Source organism: Mobula hypostoma, chromosome 4, assembly GCF_963921235.1.
Source record: "Mobula hypostoma chromosome 4, sMobHyp1.1, whole genome shotgun sequence".
NCBI classification, from domain to species: domain Eukaryota; kingdom Metazoa; phylum Chordata; class Chondrichthyes; order Myliobatiformes; family Myliobatidae; genus Mobula; species Mobula hypostoma.
The window spans coordinates 170,472,291-170,488,103 of NC_086100.1; the positions used below are offsets into that span (position 1 = coordinate 170,472,291).

General features: G+C 37.9%; 1 protein-coding gene across 6 annotated transcripts in view; it reads right to left on the minus strand.

The window, feature by feature from the left end:
• The window catches only part of ark2n (arkadia (rnf111) N-terminal like PKA signaling regulator 2n), a 103,630-nt gene that overhangs the window by 23,721 nt on the left and 64,096 nt on the right, over positions 1–15,813 (minus strand). The window contains exon 3 of one of the 6 annotated variants that reach the window (XM_063046988.1): positions 780–9,991. The exons of the other annotated variants lie outside the window; for them this stretch is intronic. Coding sequence (XP_062903058.1) covers positions 9,528–9,991 — 464 coding nt within the window. The 3' untranslated portion in view covers positions 780–9,527. Of the gene's footprint in view, positions 1–779; positions 9,992–15,813 lie in introns of those variants that run through there. 6 annotated transcript variants of the gene reach the window in all.

A 15,813-nucleotide genomic window follows, 5' to 3' on the forward strand; every position in this document is an offset into this window, starting at 1 on the left:
TACTCCTTGAACTTCTCATGACTGAGCAGAGTCATAAATGTGTCCACAGATTAGTTCTGGACTGGTTTAACTTGCATGCAGTTAACCAGAATTAGTTCAATTCCACACAATTTCTGAAAATCTTCAGGGAGAATTAAAGGTTAGAGTAAAAGCATTAAGACTGCTCAATAAGTATAAGAAACTCAACACCAGACAAAGGCTACATCTTCAGTGATGGCAATAGAAGGGTGGAAGAAAATTAAAAAAGGGGAAAATCAAACACATTTCATAGCTTTGATTGCTTTTGAACAGATGCAGTCAGGTAAGAAATACTGAAATTGTGGAGGAGGAAGGTACGAGAAGAACTGCCTAGAGGTCATCACGTAAGCAGAACTGCTCAGGGGATAAAGACTATAATCTTAAAATGGGCTAAAGAGCTGGGTTAAGCAGTGTACATTTAGTTGTACTGATTTTTTTTAACTGACAAGAGCCAACAGATTTATAGCTCATTACACCTTTGCTTGTAGCCAGTGCTCTCTTTTCAGGATTGGGGCAAGAATGCCTACTAAGAATGGATGCTGCAAAATGCATACAGCTATATCATTAAACATTATACAAATATGTACAGCAACACATCAGACTTCACTAACCAGTGATGTATTTTCAAATTTAAAAGCTCCTATTTTGTCAGAGCCAAAAGAAATCAATTACTCATTAATTTTTGAAAACTCAAACCCATGAACACTGAAATTCATACTGTTACATTTTGCTGAAAAAGCTACTGCAAAAAGATTGTCTCCTCTTCCTACAGATTTCTTGAATGGTAATATCACAAGTGTGGCTGTATTTCCTCTGGCAAAAACAATTAACGTTATTATTCTTACGAAGAATTCCACTGCAATATTCAAACAAACAAATCTTAAGGTACCAAGTGAGGTGAACAAATATTCAAGCCAAGCAAATTACACAAGTTATGTTCTGAAAACTTCAAAAGGCCAAAAGAAATTTTCAATCTGAACAATTTATTTTCAATGAAATTGCAGTTATTTTACTTTACATTTCTTGACTTTACAGGGATTTGGGCAATAGAGAACTTAGCAAACAATATAGATACATAACATAGGTAAGGTGTTGCAAAAGCAAATCCTAGAAAATAAAGGCGGACACAAGCACCAATCCTGGATGTTGGTTGCTGGGAGTCACAACAACACCCACGATCTTAGTTTTACCAAAAATGGGTAGGGTTGTGAGTGCTTCGACCATTCAATGCTTTGCAAAACATTAATGAGGAAAACACTACCCCAAACCCAGCCCTATTAATTACTTTTTCAATATACTTTTCTCTGTGATGAGACTTGGATATTAGCAATTAATACTGACTCATTAAAAAGTGCATAAAAATTCCAAATTTCCCCCTACTTAAATAATAAAAGTCAATAACCCATTGCAAAGATAATTTCATTTCAGATCTGAATTAAGCTAGTGGCTCCATTTCAATTTTGCTGAGCTGCATGGGAGATTAAGCACTGGTAAGCAAGCTGAGAAAGGTATCACCTTCCAATTACAACAAAACACAATCTCAAGTATGATGTTAAGCTTGCATTTCCAAAAGAATGCCCAAGGATGGCTACAATACAAGGTGGGAATATTCTATTAAAAAGAGTTACCTTGAATATGCATAAGCTTATTGTAAAGTGGAGACTGGATAATTAAAAACAGATCAAAAATTTGGGGAACAATCATTCAGTAATGGACTTGGTAATTTTCTTAAGCAGTAACTTCAAACTTCTATACTTGGGTGAACATCTTGTTGTAGTCCACTTTATAACAATTCATCTAATCAAAGTGGGCAATAATGTATTTTCAGTGGGATGTTCAAAATCACCAATTAATTTTCTGCTGTGTATAGAAAGTGGTTCAACTAAACAAGACAAAATGAATCATCAATTATACATGGTGAGAGGTATAGAATATGTAACAAATGAGGTAATGTAAATGGAATATGCTCAAGATGTTACATGAAAAGTCTCATTTGTACAAGTTCAGGCACTGATTACAGGAAGGATGATATACCATGCTGCTATGAGGGGATGAATTAGTATGGAAGTGAGCTTTTGTGAAATCAAAATATTGTTTTCACTACAGCTTAGAAAGTTAAAGGGCCATGTCTACAATGATGTATTGTCAGCTAGTTGGAACATTACTATAAAAAAGACATTAAAGTAATTAAAAAAAAAAATTCAAAAAATTAGGGTGGCAAATATGTGGGAATCTAAATGAATTGATAAAACATACAAATCAGCTGACAAAACAAAACCACATTGGAAACTAAGTTGCAAGGAGAGCACTGAGTATATACAAAGGGGAAAAGTTTAACTAAGGCAAGACAGGAGAAATAGGAAAAAAAATTGTTATTTGGTGAGGAACAATTAAACATTTGAGTAAAGAGGTATTTGGGCATTCCTGTAAATAAAACAAAGTTAATAATAACCCAAACTTCAGGAGCAACTCTGTGGGTCATGCAGCATCTGTGGAGGCAAAGGAATAATCAACGTTTTGGGATCAAAACCCTGCATCAAATCTATTCTTGAATATACAGATAGAGCAAATGATTAAGCTATATATGTTGACCTTTGAGTACAAAAATTGTATTGGGCTTTTGGGGAGAATTCACTTGGTACTCCATAATGGCCCCAATTTTTTTCTGTACTCAACAATCCTTGAAGTAAAGGTAAACATATTATTTGGTTTAATCTAAATGTTGAAGAATAGACCTCTGATGCAGAGTCTCAAAGTGAATTGATGACCATCCCTTTACCTCCACAGATGCTGCTTGATCTACTGAGTTCCTAGGAGATTTGTCATTTGTTGAAGTTGTTTCATTGACAAGAATGCTTAGATACCTCACCGCAAATGATTAATAGTTTCTAAGAAAAACTAAGTGTTACATTTCAGGAGAATAAACAATGCAAGGTAATTAAAACTAGACGGTATACTTTAAGGAATACAGGAGACAGATTTGCATAAATCATTGGAAGTGTTATGGAAGATGAGAAAACAATTTTTAAAAAGCATAGCACATTCCTGGCTTTATAAACAGAAGTACATGAAATCCTGATAAATCCTTACAAAACACTGCTTCAGTCATATATGGACCACTGCACCCAGTCTCACATTAGCCATGACAAACGGATAGGTGACGCAACAAGATTCTGCTTTTTTTTTATTCTTTCCAAGCCCATGAATTCCATATTAAAATTATTTAATTAGAGCTTGAAAAAATATCAGTAAGCACAAGGAGAAGCAAAATGGTTGGATCACACAGCAAAGCTTATACAGAAACAAATAAGCATAGACTAGGACTGACATTATATTTTTGGACTACAGGAACTGGGTTTATTCACAAAGCTGTACTTCTTTTGAGTTTGTATCATCTGTTGTCTTTTGATTGCTAATAATTCAATAGCCTAAACAAAAACACTATTCTTTTGAGAAATAGTAGTCATTAAGCTTAACCAAACAGTAATTGAGAAATGGTTTAGTTTGTGTAAAATAGAGGAAAATTAGTCAGTATTATGTTGATTATCCAGAAATCCCAGATGGAATGGTATTCAGGAAATAAAGGTGTATAGCCTGCCAATAGTCAGGTTTAACACTCACACAACGATATCACATTGGACACTGGAGTATACTATCTTTTTAGTATGAAGTCCGTGGCAAAATAAGGAAGAATGAGCAATTTTTTTGTCCGCATTTAAATTAAAAGCTTAAAGCAGTAACACTGAGAATTAGGTGTGAGGTAAAACGCTGTCAGTCATGCTTTAACTCATTAAAGTTAGTTTTGCAATTCATTAAACACCACAACATTGTATAAGGAGCAACGGAATCAAGAAATAAGGAAATCAGACAAGGTTGCAGGATGTGGTGGGAATCTTCACAGATCTCAGTGAATAACATAGCAGCCTCAAAAAGATTATTTCTGCTCCATTTACATTAATATTTAATATAAGATCATGTTCAGTGATTGATACAGGACCTCAAATGCACAAAGCCTCCTGTCTGTTCTGAAGGAACTTACCTCACAAGACAATCCCAAAAAATCAAATCATTCTTGGTTTTAATGTCGAAGTTCTTACTGAATTGGAAATCATGCTAGGTCATTTCCTGGTTATACTGATAACTTTCAGAATGATAAGCAACTAAAACTGAGTTTACAGCATTAAATCTATAATGAAACTGTTTCTATTTGGAGCTGTATCAAAAATATAGCACTAGTTAAATGATTGGGGGAAAACTCATTTTCAGTTTCTAAAAGTTTGAAATTTTAAGTTTAATGCAAAAGAAAGACAAAATGGAAAAGGCACATGTTTATCACCAGTTTAAAAAAAAACAAATCCCAGATCTGATACTTGTGTCCACCTCTAGTACAGTTTTAAAAAGTAAATTGCACTGTAAATACTGTTCACAACTAGCGTCCACAGATGTTGCTTAATACTAGTAACTCATTGTTTCAGTGCAAATAGCAGCTTTAATAACAGAAGAGTAGAAACCCTACCTCCATGTATCTACATGAGCTGCTTTTTCAAAAACTGCTCAAGAATTTCATCTTTGGAGATACCTTACATTCATTCTTAGTGAGCCACAGATTACACAGACTGTTATAATGCTAATGACCCAGTAAATCTACAAAATCAGGAAAGATAGAAAGGAAACTTAAAACAATTGTTAGAGAACCAGGGTGCATAAAGAGTGAATTTCAATCTATGCATAGTGGAAGTTGGATTTTTCTTCAATCACAACCTTTGCACAAGTGGCACATTCCATGTAAAAATTGTCACTTCTAACAATTCCACAGAACTGAGCCATTATTGTGAGTAGGAGGAAAGGGGATTATTAAAGATGTTTGCTCCTCTCTCACTCATCTGGGAAAGACATCCCTCATCTAGAATGGGTTAATAAATTCCAAGTTAAATTGAGTCCAAGGTTTCTTAACCCTCTAACTGTGGGAAGGAGACTGTAACTAAACCAACTGTTATCACTAATTATATTAAATCATGCACAAAAAATTTACTTTTACTTCCCCCTGCCCAAAACCAGTCCACCCTTCAATATCTTCCCGAAAGAAATTCTCAAATAAGAACACGAACCGTTGTCATTAATCTCTGAATAACAGACAACAAAAAAGAAAACTTAAAATTACAAAGAATGTTAAAATCCAATATTGGCACTGCTTTCTGAAGTTGGGTCACAAGGCATCACCAATCTGCGACATAGCTCTAGTCTTCACTAAATCCCAGACGACAAAAAGCCATGGAACTAAGTTTGCTTAAGAGATAAATTCACTCCAGGTACACCAACAAGGAATACATTCCCAAATTGTATTTTTATTAAGGTTTAGTGTAGAAGTTTTGTAGAAAATTAGAACCTCTCCAAACTAAAGTTTACACATTCAACCAATTTCAGAAAATTTGGACAAAACTTCCTGCCTGCTTAGATGAAGGTTATTTCCTAACTCTATATTTAAAAAATTCAGATTACATAAAAATAAACAATTCTGTGAAGGAGGGAAAATACTTTATGTCCGGTGGGTCATTTCCTAACTTTAAGGATGTGGGGGGAAAGTTTCGAAAAGTTAAATTTGAACAGGGTCCTATAATGTGCTATTAAGTTTAATCTTCCTACATAATGTTTGAAGACAAAACTAGTCATGGATTTCTGGTGATGGAAAACATGGTCAGAACACAGCACACATGTTTGTAGCAACACATTAGTTAATATCTGAAGGAATTTGTTCAAATATCAGTTCAAAGCATAACCAGCAATGCGACTACAAAGACTTTAAGATCTATCAATGTCAGATATCCAGCACAATGATAAGTTGGTAGAACAGTCCTGGAAGCATAAAATTTAAATTCTGAAAAATTAGGACCTCAACTCAGGTTTTGAAAAGTAAATACAAAAATGCTGAAAATACTATTGTCTGGCAACCCACTATGAGAGAGAAAGAGAGTTAACATTTCAGATCATGATCTTTCATCACAATGGATCCCCATTCAGCAGGTGCTACCTGACCTATTGAATATTTTAGCATTTTCTGTTGTTTCTAGATTTCCAGCATTTGCTGTTCAGTTGAACCTTCTCTTTCCTCCTAAATGTGTTAGTGGTATATTCCTCCAAAGAATTTTACTCAAATTACTCACCCAAAACCAATCTTGGGATATTTCCAACATATAATGGATGGGTACACAATATTCTCTCTAAACTCCTATATCAAATAGTAATCTGCTGTAAACAGCTAATACAGTGCTCAAGTCTGCAATACAAGGCCATAAGACATTTCAGAGATATATCAGCACTGATCTTTCTATATGATTATTAAATAATAAACATCCCGTGCATAAAAGTACACAAGTGCTGGTTGAATTGTTTTCTTTAAAAATAAAAATTGTCAAAATGGAGGATTTTTTTTTGCAATTTGAACTTTGGTTTATCAGCACATGCAATGGATAAGCTAGTTTAGTGTGGTCATTTTGTATAAACCACATCCTAAACTTCAAGTTACTTCAGTGAGCCCACTTGAAAATTATAAAGAACATGCTTTGGATTGTTACTTTCTTTAAAAAATGTCACATTTATGGAAGCTTCATGCTTTCACCATGGGAGCTAATTCTAATCTTTTGTTACTTTAAACTGTAACTGAATGGCACACATTCACTGAAAGTCTATTGACACATGAAGGGGGAAAATTTACATACACTTATTTGATTATACCATGGATACTTCCATCAGGATAATGCAAACTGACTATGATTATGATTATTTACCAGGGGAGGGGGTGAGGGAGTGTTAGATGCTTGGTGGCCTAAATTATTTTCAAATTGTCTATACTGTAAAATTTATACAATTTAGTTAAGTTTTAATTTCTCATCCTTGCATCAATTGAGCAAGTTCCTAGTACCCAATTTCTTCTTTCTGCTCCTCAAAATACCAGTTAACATTCAGACAACACTTTCAGACCTCACCCAAGTGTCAAAAACAGACAATACTAATCCTGTCCTTATCTGACAACCCTGCGCATTTTAATTGTCAGCACTTAATTGACAGCAAACCAAATCAAAAACAAGATCCTTAGCTGACTGTTCACCCTCCTTAGCCTAGATGCATTAGATTACCAATTGCAACACTGTTACCCAACTGGTCTAGGAACAGAAGGTTAAAAACAGACAACAATGGCTACTTGGCAGATCAGAATTCATCCATATTGGGGGGAAAAGCCTTCTAGAGTTTCGAATGTCACTTAAATGATTTGAATGTTTGTGCATGAAATTTTCACACGCGAACCCAGAGAAGAAGTCAACTCAGCACAGACCAGGGATCAAATTTAAATGATTGCCAGTCAATACCATGCCAATTAAGTAATATATTTATAGGATTAGAGGAAATGCTTTGTTGACCTACTTTTACATATTTTTGTTAAGTAATTATAAATTTTGAGAAAAGTTCTATCAATATGATGTCAAGTTTATAATTCAATGACATATGGCCTCATATAAATAGCCCACCAAGAGATAGAAATACATTGCTCAGTATATGTAGGATCTCATAACTCAAAAGCTTTATATATTTTTAATGGCCACTCCTCTTTAACCACATAAAACTTTATTCATATGCCATGAATCACAACAAATCCACCAAGTCGATATCTATTGCTGTTGAATTAAGATCTAAAATTGAAGATTGATGTAAATATTTCTTCCAATTGGGTGAAAATCACTTTTGCATCTCCTGATTGATTTTAATCACCATATGAATATTGGTATTCAAATCCAGGTAATCAGATGACATGATCAAAATTGAGATCTCAACTGTTTTACCAAGAAATTTAGGGCAAGAATGATAAAGGAGAGAATGGGGAGGTGTAAAAAAAATATATATACAGCAATAAGTTAAGAGACAATAGTTGAAACTTTGATTTTCTCATATCTACTCATAGAAAGGTATTTATAATGGCATCTCACTGATGTCCCAATCAAGAGTGGGAAGTTGCTGGCAATTTCCAAACTTCAGTATATGGATAAATTGGAAACACAACAGACTGCAGATGCTGGAATCTGGAGTAAAATATAACAAATTGCTTAAGGAACACAGTGGGTCAAGCAAATCTAAGGGAAACAGACAGTCGACACGTCAGGTCAAGACCTTTCGCATGAACTGATCGGCTTCCTATTCTACAGATGCTGCATGAACTGCTGAGTTCTTCCAAAGTTCATTTTTTGCTCTAGGTTAAAATATATCGTTACACGGCAGACACTTTGACTGGGTCAGCATATTCTAAACCTGAAACATGCAATTATGGTATTCAGTTTCTGATGCTTACACAGCAAACAAGTATTGCAGGATTAGACTGAATCTAACAAGGATATGTAGAACTATTACCACTGCCTAAATAGTCTTGAAATATACAATTTCAAGTGTCAGAGATCAAAAACTTTAAGATAGTTTCTGAACTGGGCAATTTCTGCTGACCATTCTGAAGTCAGAATAGATATTGGAATAGGAATTCATGCTTTGTTGCTTGCACTGAACACACACTGAACTCTAGAAATTCAGTTCAAATAGAATTGTATTGCATAAATGGAGCAGAGTACAATGCACATTTGAGTCATTTTGTTTTTATCAGTATCTGGTCGGGAAGATGTTGAGACAGAAAGAAAAAAATAAGAAATTGGAAAGGAAGAGATGAGTAGCTGATTTACCAAATGAAGAGGAAGTAAACAAGGGGGCCATTTTGGACAATGACAAAGAAGAGGCATCTTTTGGCAAACATTCTCTTCAATGTTTTCCAGACACTAATGCAAGGATTACTGGAATTTTGTCTGTCACTGCTGCAAATGAGAACAGCTTCACATACAAAACTATGTGGGTGCATCAACCTGAACATCCCTGGGTTTTTATTAACTAGTGACTTCAAATAGTAAAAACCATTTTTCCTATTATTTTAAAATTATAATTGCTAATTGTTAGTTAATAAATCAATATGCCAATTCAACACTAATATTGAAAAAAAATCTGCCTTTAATGCAACCAAAGAGAAAATAAAAGGTACACATAAAATGATGGAGGAACACAGCAAGTCAGACATTATCAGCAGAGGGGAATAAACAGTTGATGTTTCAGGCCAAAATCCTTTTATCAGAACTCAAGAAAGGCTCTTGGCCCGAAAACATCAGCTGTTTATTCTCCTTCACAGATGCTGTCCAAGTTCCTCCAGCATTTTATGTGTGTTGCTCCAGATTTCCAGCATCTGCAGTATCTCTTGTGTTAGTAAAATCAGAGGTAGGTTGTTATGGTTATCATGGTGACTTTTGGCTTTAAAATTCTATTTCAAGCAGTCATTGTGATTAACAACAACCTGGCCACTACAGTTCCTAAACCATATACAAAATTGCATTGCTGCTCATGTATGATATTTAGAAACCTTATTTATAAGATCTCTGCTCAAATACTTGTTTGACTGAGAGTTTAATGCTATAGAATATCTGATTGCTTCAAACATTTGAGTGATTAAGGTCATGACCAGAGGAGTTTCCATTCTCCTGAAAACCAGTTGAAGGATTGTTGTTGAAAGACATTTGATAAGCTGGAGTACAGTCAATATTTGGCTGGTTATTCATATAAGGGTTATGTGATGGTTGTGGAATTGAATGGTTGCTGGATAGATGCATAAATGTGCTAGATTGATTAGAAGGAGGCACTGGCGTGCCACTTGTTGACATTTTGGGCTCCTGTCGATTTGGTTGCTGTTTTGCATCTTCATCAGTGTCCAAGCGGGTCAACTTTTCCATCCACATCCGAAATCTCTCCTCTGTCTGTCGTTGCATCTCTGCAAAACAGTTCATTGCTTCCTCCAGGACATTGCCGATACAGTTCCGCTCCCATGAGATCCCACTGTCCAGAAGTCCGGCCATTTGGGCGGTAGTGCCTGCAGACCCCTCTGCACGAGTGTTGGCAGCTTGAAAGACATTGAGGCCATTTGATAAGAGCGATTACAACACACCCATTTTACCTTTTAAAGAGACAGGATCCCTTTCAGTCAGCCTTATCAAAATGCATTCTACATAACATTCTTGTATTATAGCTTTGTTTAAAAATCCACATTCACTTTGTATGACCCAAAAATTACAATACAGATACATTAGATGCATGGCTGTAAAGGAAAATATGTATTAATCAACAGATAATGGAAAAGGTTTTAACTGAAAAATAAACTCTTGCCTCATTCTAGCTAGGATTCTTGTTCCCAAATGGAAAAGCAACTTCTACTGTGCTACACTAGGCTTACTTAGGGTGTTAGCACAATACATTTTATGTAATATAACCAAGATTAGAAAGGAAATCACAAGTGTAATTATTTTTGTCAATTATAAATTAGTTAATGAAACTCCTTTTTTTTAAATAAATGATTAAACTTGATTAAATTGCGGAGGAAAAACAGTTTTAACATGGCTAAATTTTGACATTCAACATTAACAGCATTAGTAGGGTTTTGTACTATTTTGTTAAAAATGATATTTAGATTTGGAAGGCATGAAATTAGACAAGGAAAGAAAGTTAAACTTGCACATTACTAATTTTTAAACTCTGACTTAACAGAATAGAAATAAAATGAGGCCAGAAATAAAATAAAAAGTTACTGCATTTTTGCCATATCAATAACTTTAAAGACTTCCTCCAACTCAGTAAAAATGGTAAATTCCCACACTCAATAAAAACAAATGAATTCAAGCGACTACATTGTTCTGTGTCAGAATATTCTTAAAATACAAATGTCATAGATAGTTATCAAAGAACAGCACCAAGGCATCTTAAAACTAATCACAAAACATTCAAAGACATGATTGTCATCTTTGCCCCAGAATTAACTGCAAGTGGAAACAACATTTATTATTGCTAGTTACAATATGGTAATTTCACAATGACTGCCTTCCTCATCGCCATTCCAAATTAAATTGCCAGCTCCTGTCAATAATCATGCATCTTCAGCACTAAAATTCACCAAACTACCAATTCTGTAGGCAGTAAGCTAACTGAAAAGTACAAGGCTCTTCTTCCCAATTATAAAGACAAGTTAATTCTGTTATTATGGTTTGTTTTGTCTAAAAATCACAAAGTTTTCTTTACTGTTACTGTATGTCAACAAGCAATTTGCAAAGCCACTGTCAACCAGCACATGCTGGATACGAAATAAACTCATTTGAATTTTGTTTCTGGTCATAAAGCTGCCATAATCCAGCCTTATTTCTTCAGTCTTTTTTTAAACATTTAAAGTGCCTCTCATTTCTTGCAAAGCCTTATAAATCATATAAACTGGTCATTCATATTTTAAGAGTAGAAAAGATAAAGTACTGTATAAATCTAATCCATTTTAAATACCAATGAAGCTTGGTTAAAAACCAAGATTAAATAGTGGAAGAAGATCAGCCTATAATATTACTGAAGCAGTGCCAAAAAAGCTGATATTTGAGCCACATGGTATATCTATTTATTAGTGCAAAAATTTTGAAGCTTCTCACTACCAAATTAATTTTTCGCATGTGAAATTGACTCTAGCTGGTACCATTACTTGTCGTCTCCCAAACAGTGTTCAAATATAAAGGTGGTTTTTTTTTTACATATACTGAATGAACTACCAAAGGATATGTTAGATGACACTGGTACATATTGGTACACCTATTCCAAGCATTGTCAATCAGTCACCAAGGTCAAATTTCAAAATATCCGGCTTCTTTACATTTGCTTCCAGCAGTGGTCTTGTTATGCCACCTACCACACCAAGATGAAATTCACCTTGACTTTCAGTGCACCAGCACAGCTCTTCACTCCCTACGGAAAAAAGGAACTACCTACAGCAGGTATCTCAAAGTATTGGAGAGATAACACCAAGACAATCTATGCAATATCCTCCAAATCCAACAGCAGGATAGATCAGCCAATGCCAGCTTCCTCTCCAAGACAACATCCCCAACAATGAGGCTCATATTACTCTCAGTTGACTTAATTGGACAAAGTGTGTCACTCATCGAGCAGTGGGGTGGAGATTCATCTGTACCAAAGGAGGTGTAAGGCACTCCTTCCCTCCACTAGCTTGCAGGTCATCCCTGGGTGTGTCAAATTCCCTACAGCAAACCCTGGGCAATGTGTAGAATCTGCTTAGCCCCTCTGATCAGGGTCACATGAAGCCATGGGAGCAAGTGGTGGATGGTCATATGAGTAGCTGGTGCACATCACAAAAGCCGGTAATGCTACCATTGATGCCAGGCAGACAATCTCTGAAGGGTATTGATAAATGCTGGGGTCAACTGTCTTGTAAAGACACTGCCTAGAACAGAGCAATGGCAAATCACTTCTGTAGAAAACTTTGCCAAGAACAGTCATGGTCATTAATAGACCATGATCACCCTTGTCATATAACACGGCACAAGATGATGGTGATGTCACTCATATAATATTGGATATTCTACTTCGAGCTCTCTTAGGTGAAGAGATTCCCAGCTGGATTGAGGAACCGATTAAGGATGTGCTCTGAAGCCAAAAGGCCATGAATTTACAGTAACTCAATTTTAATTTATAACCAAATAGACTTTTCCAGCCATTGCACTCTGTTTATGCACAAATCTTGATAGATAAATGTCAAATTCCCCAAAGCAATCATGAACTAAGAACATAGAATAACAATATTTTTTCTTGGTCTAACCGGTGATGGTGATTCCCACCTAATCTGAAGGTCAAGAATGGACCAAAAGGTGTCTTCACTATTCAAATGTTGGAAATTAGCTAACCTGGGCAACAGAAAGAGCTAAAAGATGTCTCCTGCCTTTACAGGACAACATGAAAAAGATCAGTTTTGCTTTAAAGATATACCAATGAACATTCATTCATGGGCTGTTAGAACACATTATTTTAAAAGTCTTCAAGGATACAGCTATTCCCAAAGACATGTGAAAAAGACAAAGCAAAACAAATCTGAAAACCAGAGGTAATTTAACCACAAATCTAACATGAACCTATATAACTACCTTTACAGCAGAGATTACTCAATATTAAAAAAAACATACAAATACAGTGGATTCTAGTAAATAGAGCCTTCAGTTAATTAAGACAGCCACTTATTTGGGACAATGTTTAAAGAACAAAAACTAATTGAGAAAATTGCCAGGATTTCCTTCAATTATTAAGGCCGCTGTCATATAATTGAGGCAGGAGACCGTTGCCGAACAGATTCTAACTGGTGTCGGTCATGTGCGCTTGTGTAGACATTAGATGCTACACTGTGCTTTAAAATAGCATTAGTTGCGCGTTGTGATCAAAAATGAGTGTTGGCAAGAAATAAGCAGTAAGATCACTCAGAACTGTTTTGCTCACTGCATTTTCAGGCTTACAGATGCCTACGTCTCCGAGCCTACTTCTTTGGCAAGGATTCCCCTCCCCCTACTGATGACCCCTTCTCCTGTCTTCAACCCTCCTCCTCCTCCTGGACACTCCGCCCAGGCCTTCTACCTGCACTCAATCTCTTCATCTCCAACTGTCGCCGAGACATCAACCGTCTCAACTTCACCACTCCTCTCTCCTGTTCCAACCTCACTCCCTCTGAACGCACTGCCCTCCACTCTCTCCGCACTAATCCAATCCTCACCATCAAACCCGCTGACAAAGGTGGTGCCGTAGTAGTCTGGCGGACGGACCTCTACCTCACTGAGGCCAAACGGCAGCTCTCTGACACCTCCTCTTACTTACCCCTGGAACAGGACCCCACCAAAAAATATCAAACCATTGTCTCCCGCACAATCACCACCCTTATCAACTCCAGAGACCTTCCATCCTCAGCCGCTAAACTCATTATTCCCACACCCCATACCACTCGGTTTTACCTCCTCCCCAAGATCCACAAGCCTGACTGTCCCGGCAGACCCATAGTTTCTGCCTGCTCCTGTCCCAACGAACTTGTATCTGCCTACCTGGACTCCATTTTGTCACCCATAGTTCAGTCTCTCCCCAGCTTCATCCGGGATACATCCCATGCCCTCCACCTCTTCAATAACTTCCAGTTCCCCGGTCCCAACCGCTTCATTTTCACTATGGATGTCCAATCCCTACACACCTCCATTCCCCATGAAGAAGGCCTCAAAGCCCTCCACTACTTTCTGGATAATAGACCTCACCAGTTCCCCACCACCACTACCCTCCTCCGGTTGGAGGAACTGGTTCTCACACTCAATAACTTCTCTTTTGGTTCTTCCCACTTTCTTCAGACCAAGGGTGTAGCTATGGGAACTCGCATGGGCCCTAGCTATGCCTGCCTCTTCGTTGGTTATGTGGAGCAGTCTGTGCTCCAAACCTATTCTGGTACTGCTCCCCAAGTTTTCCTTCGGTACATTGACGACTACATTGGTGCTGCTTCCTGCACCCATGCTGAGCTTGTCAATTTCATCGACTTTACTTCAAACTTCCACCCAGCCCTCAGATTCACTTGGTCTATCTCTGACACTTCTCTCCCCTTTCTCGATGTCTCGGTCTCCATCTCCGGAGACAGACTGTCCCCTGACGTCTTCTACAAGCCCACTGACTCTCATAACTACCTCGACTATACCTTTTCCCACCCCGCCACATGCAAAAACGCCATTCCCTATTCCCAGTTCCTCCGACTCCACCACATCTGCTCCCAGGATGAGGCTTTCCGTTGCAGGACATCTCAAATGTCCTCTTTCTTTAAGGATCGTGGTTTCCCTTCTACGGTGATCAATGATGCTCTCACCCGCATCTCCTCCATTTCCCACACTTCGGCCCTCACCCCATCTTCCCGCCACCACAACAGGGACAGAGTTCCCCTTGTCCTCACCTACCACCCCATCAGCCTCCGGTTCCAGCACATTATACTCCGCAACTTCCACCACCTTCAACAGGACCCCACCACTAAACACATCTTTCCCTCTCCACCCCTCTCCACTTTCCGCAGGGGTCGATCCCTCCGCGACTCACTTATCCGCACGCCCATCCCCACGGATCTCCCACCCGGCACTTATCCCTGTAAGCCTAAGTGCTACACCTGTCCCTACACCTCCTCTCTTGCCACCATTCAGGGCCCCAAACAGTCCTTCCAGGTGAGGCAACACTTCACTTGCAAATCTGCTGGGGTCATCTATTGCATCTGGTGCTCTTGGTGCGGCCTCCTCTACATCAGTGAAACCCGATGCAGATTGGGGGACCGCTTCATCGGGCACCTCCACTCCGTCCGCCACAACAGACAGGATCTCCCGGTAGCCACCCACTTCAACTCTGCTTCCCATTCACATACAGGTCCATACATGGCCTCCTCTACTGCCAAGATGAGGCTAAACTCAGGTTGGAGGAGCAACACCTCATATACCGTCTAGGTAGTCTCCAGCCCCTTGGTATGAACATAGAATTCTCCAACTTCCAGGAATTCCCTCCCCCTCCCTTCCTCTATCCCCATTTCACATCACCTCCCTCATAGTTCCGCCTCCTTCTACTACTGCGCATTGTTCTCCTGCCAATCACCTCCCTCTTTCCCCTCCCCCACCCCTTTGTCTTTCAAATTACTGTTTTTTTCAACTACCAGCATTCTTCAAACCCTCCCCAAAGTTCTTCCTTCAGTCCTGACGAAGGGTTTCGGCCTGAAACATCGACTAATCTTTTCAACTGATGCTGACTGACCTGCTGAGTTCCTCCAGCGCATTTTGAGTATTCCTTTGACAACAGCATCTGCAGACTATTTTGTATTTACAGATGCCAGAAATGGCCAGGAGTGAAAATGAT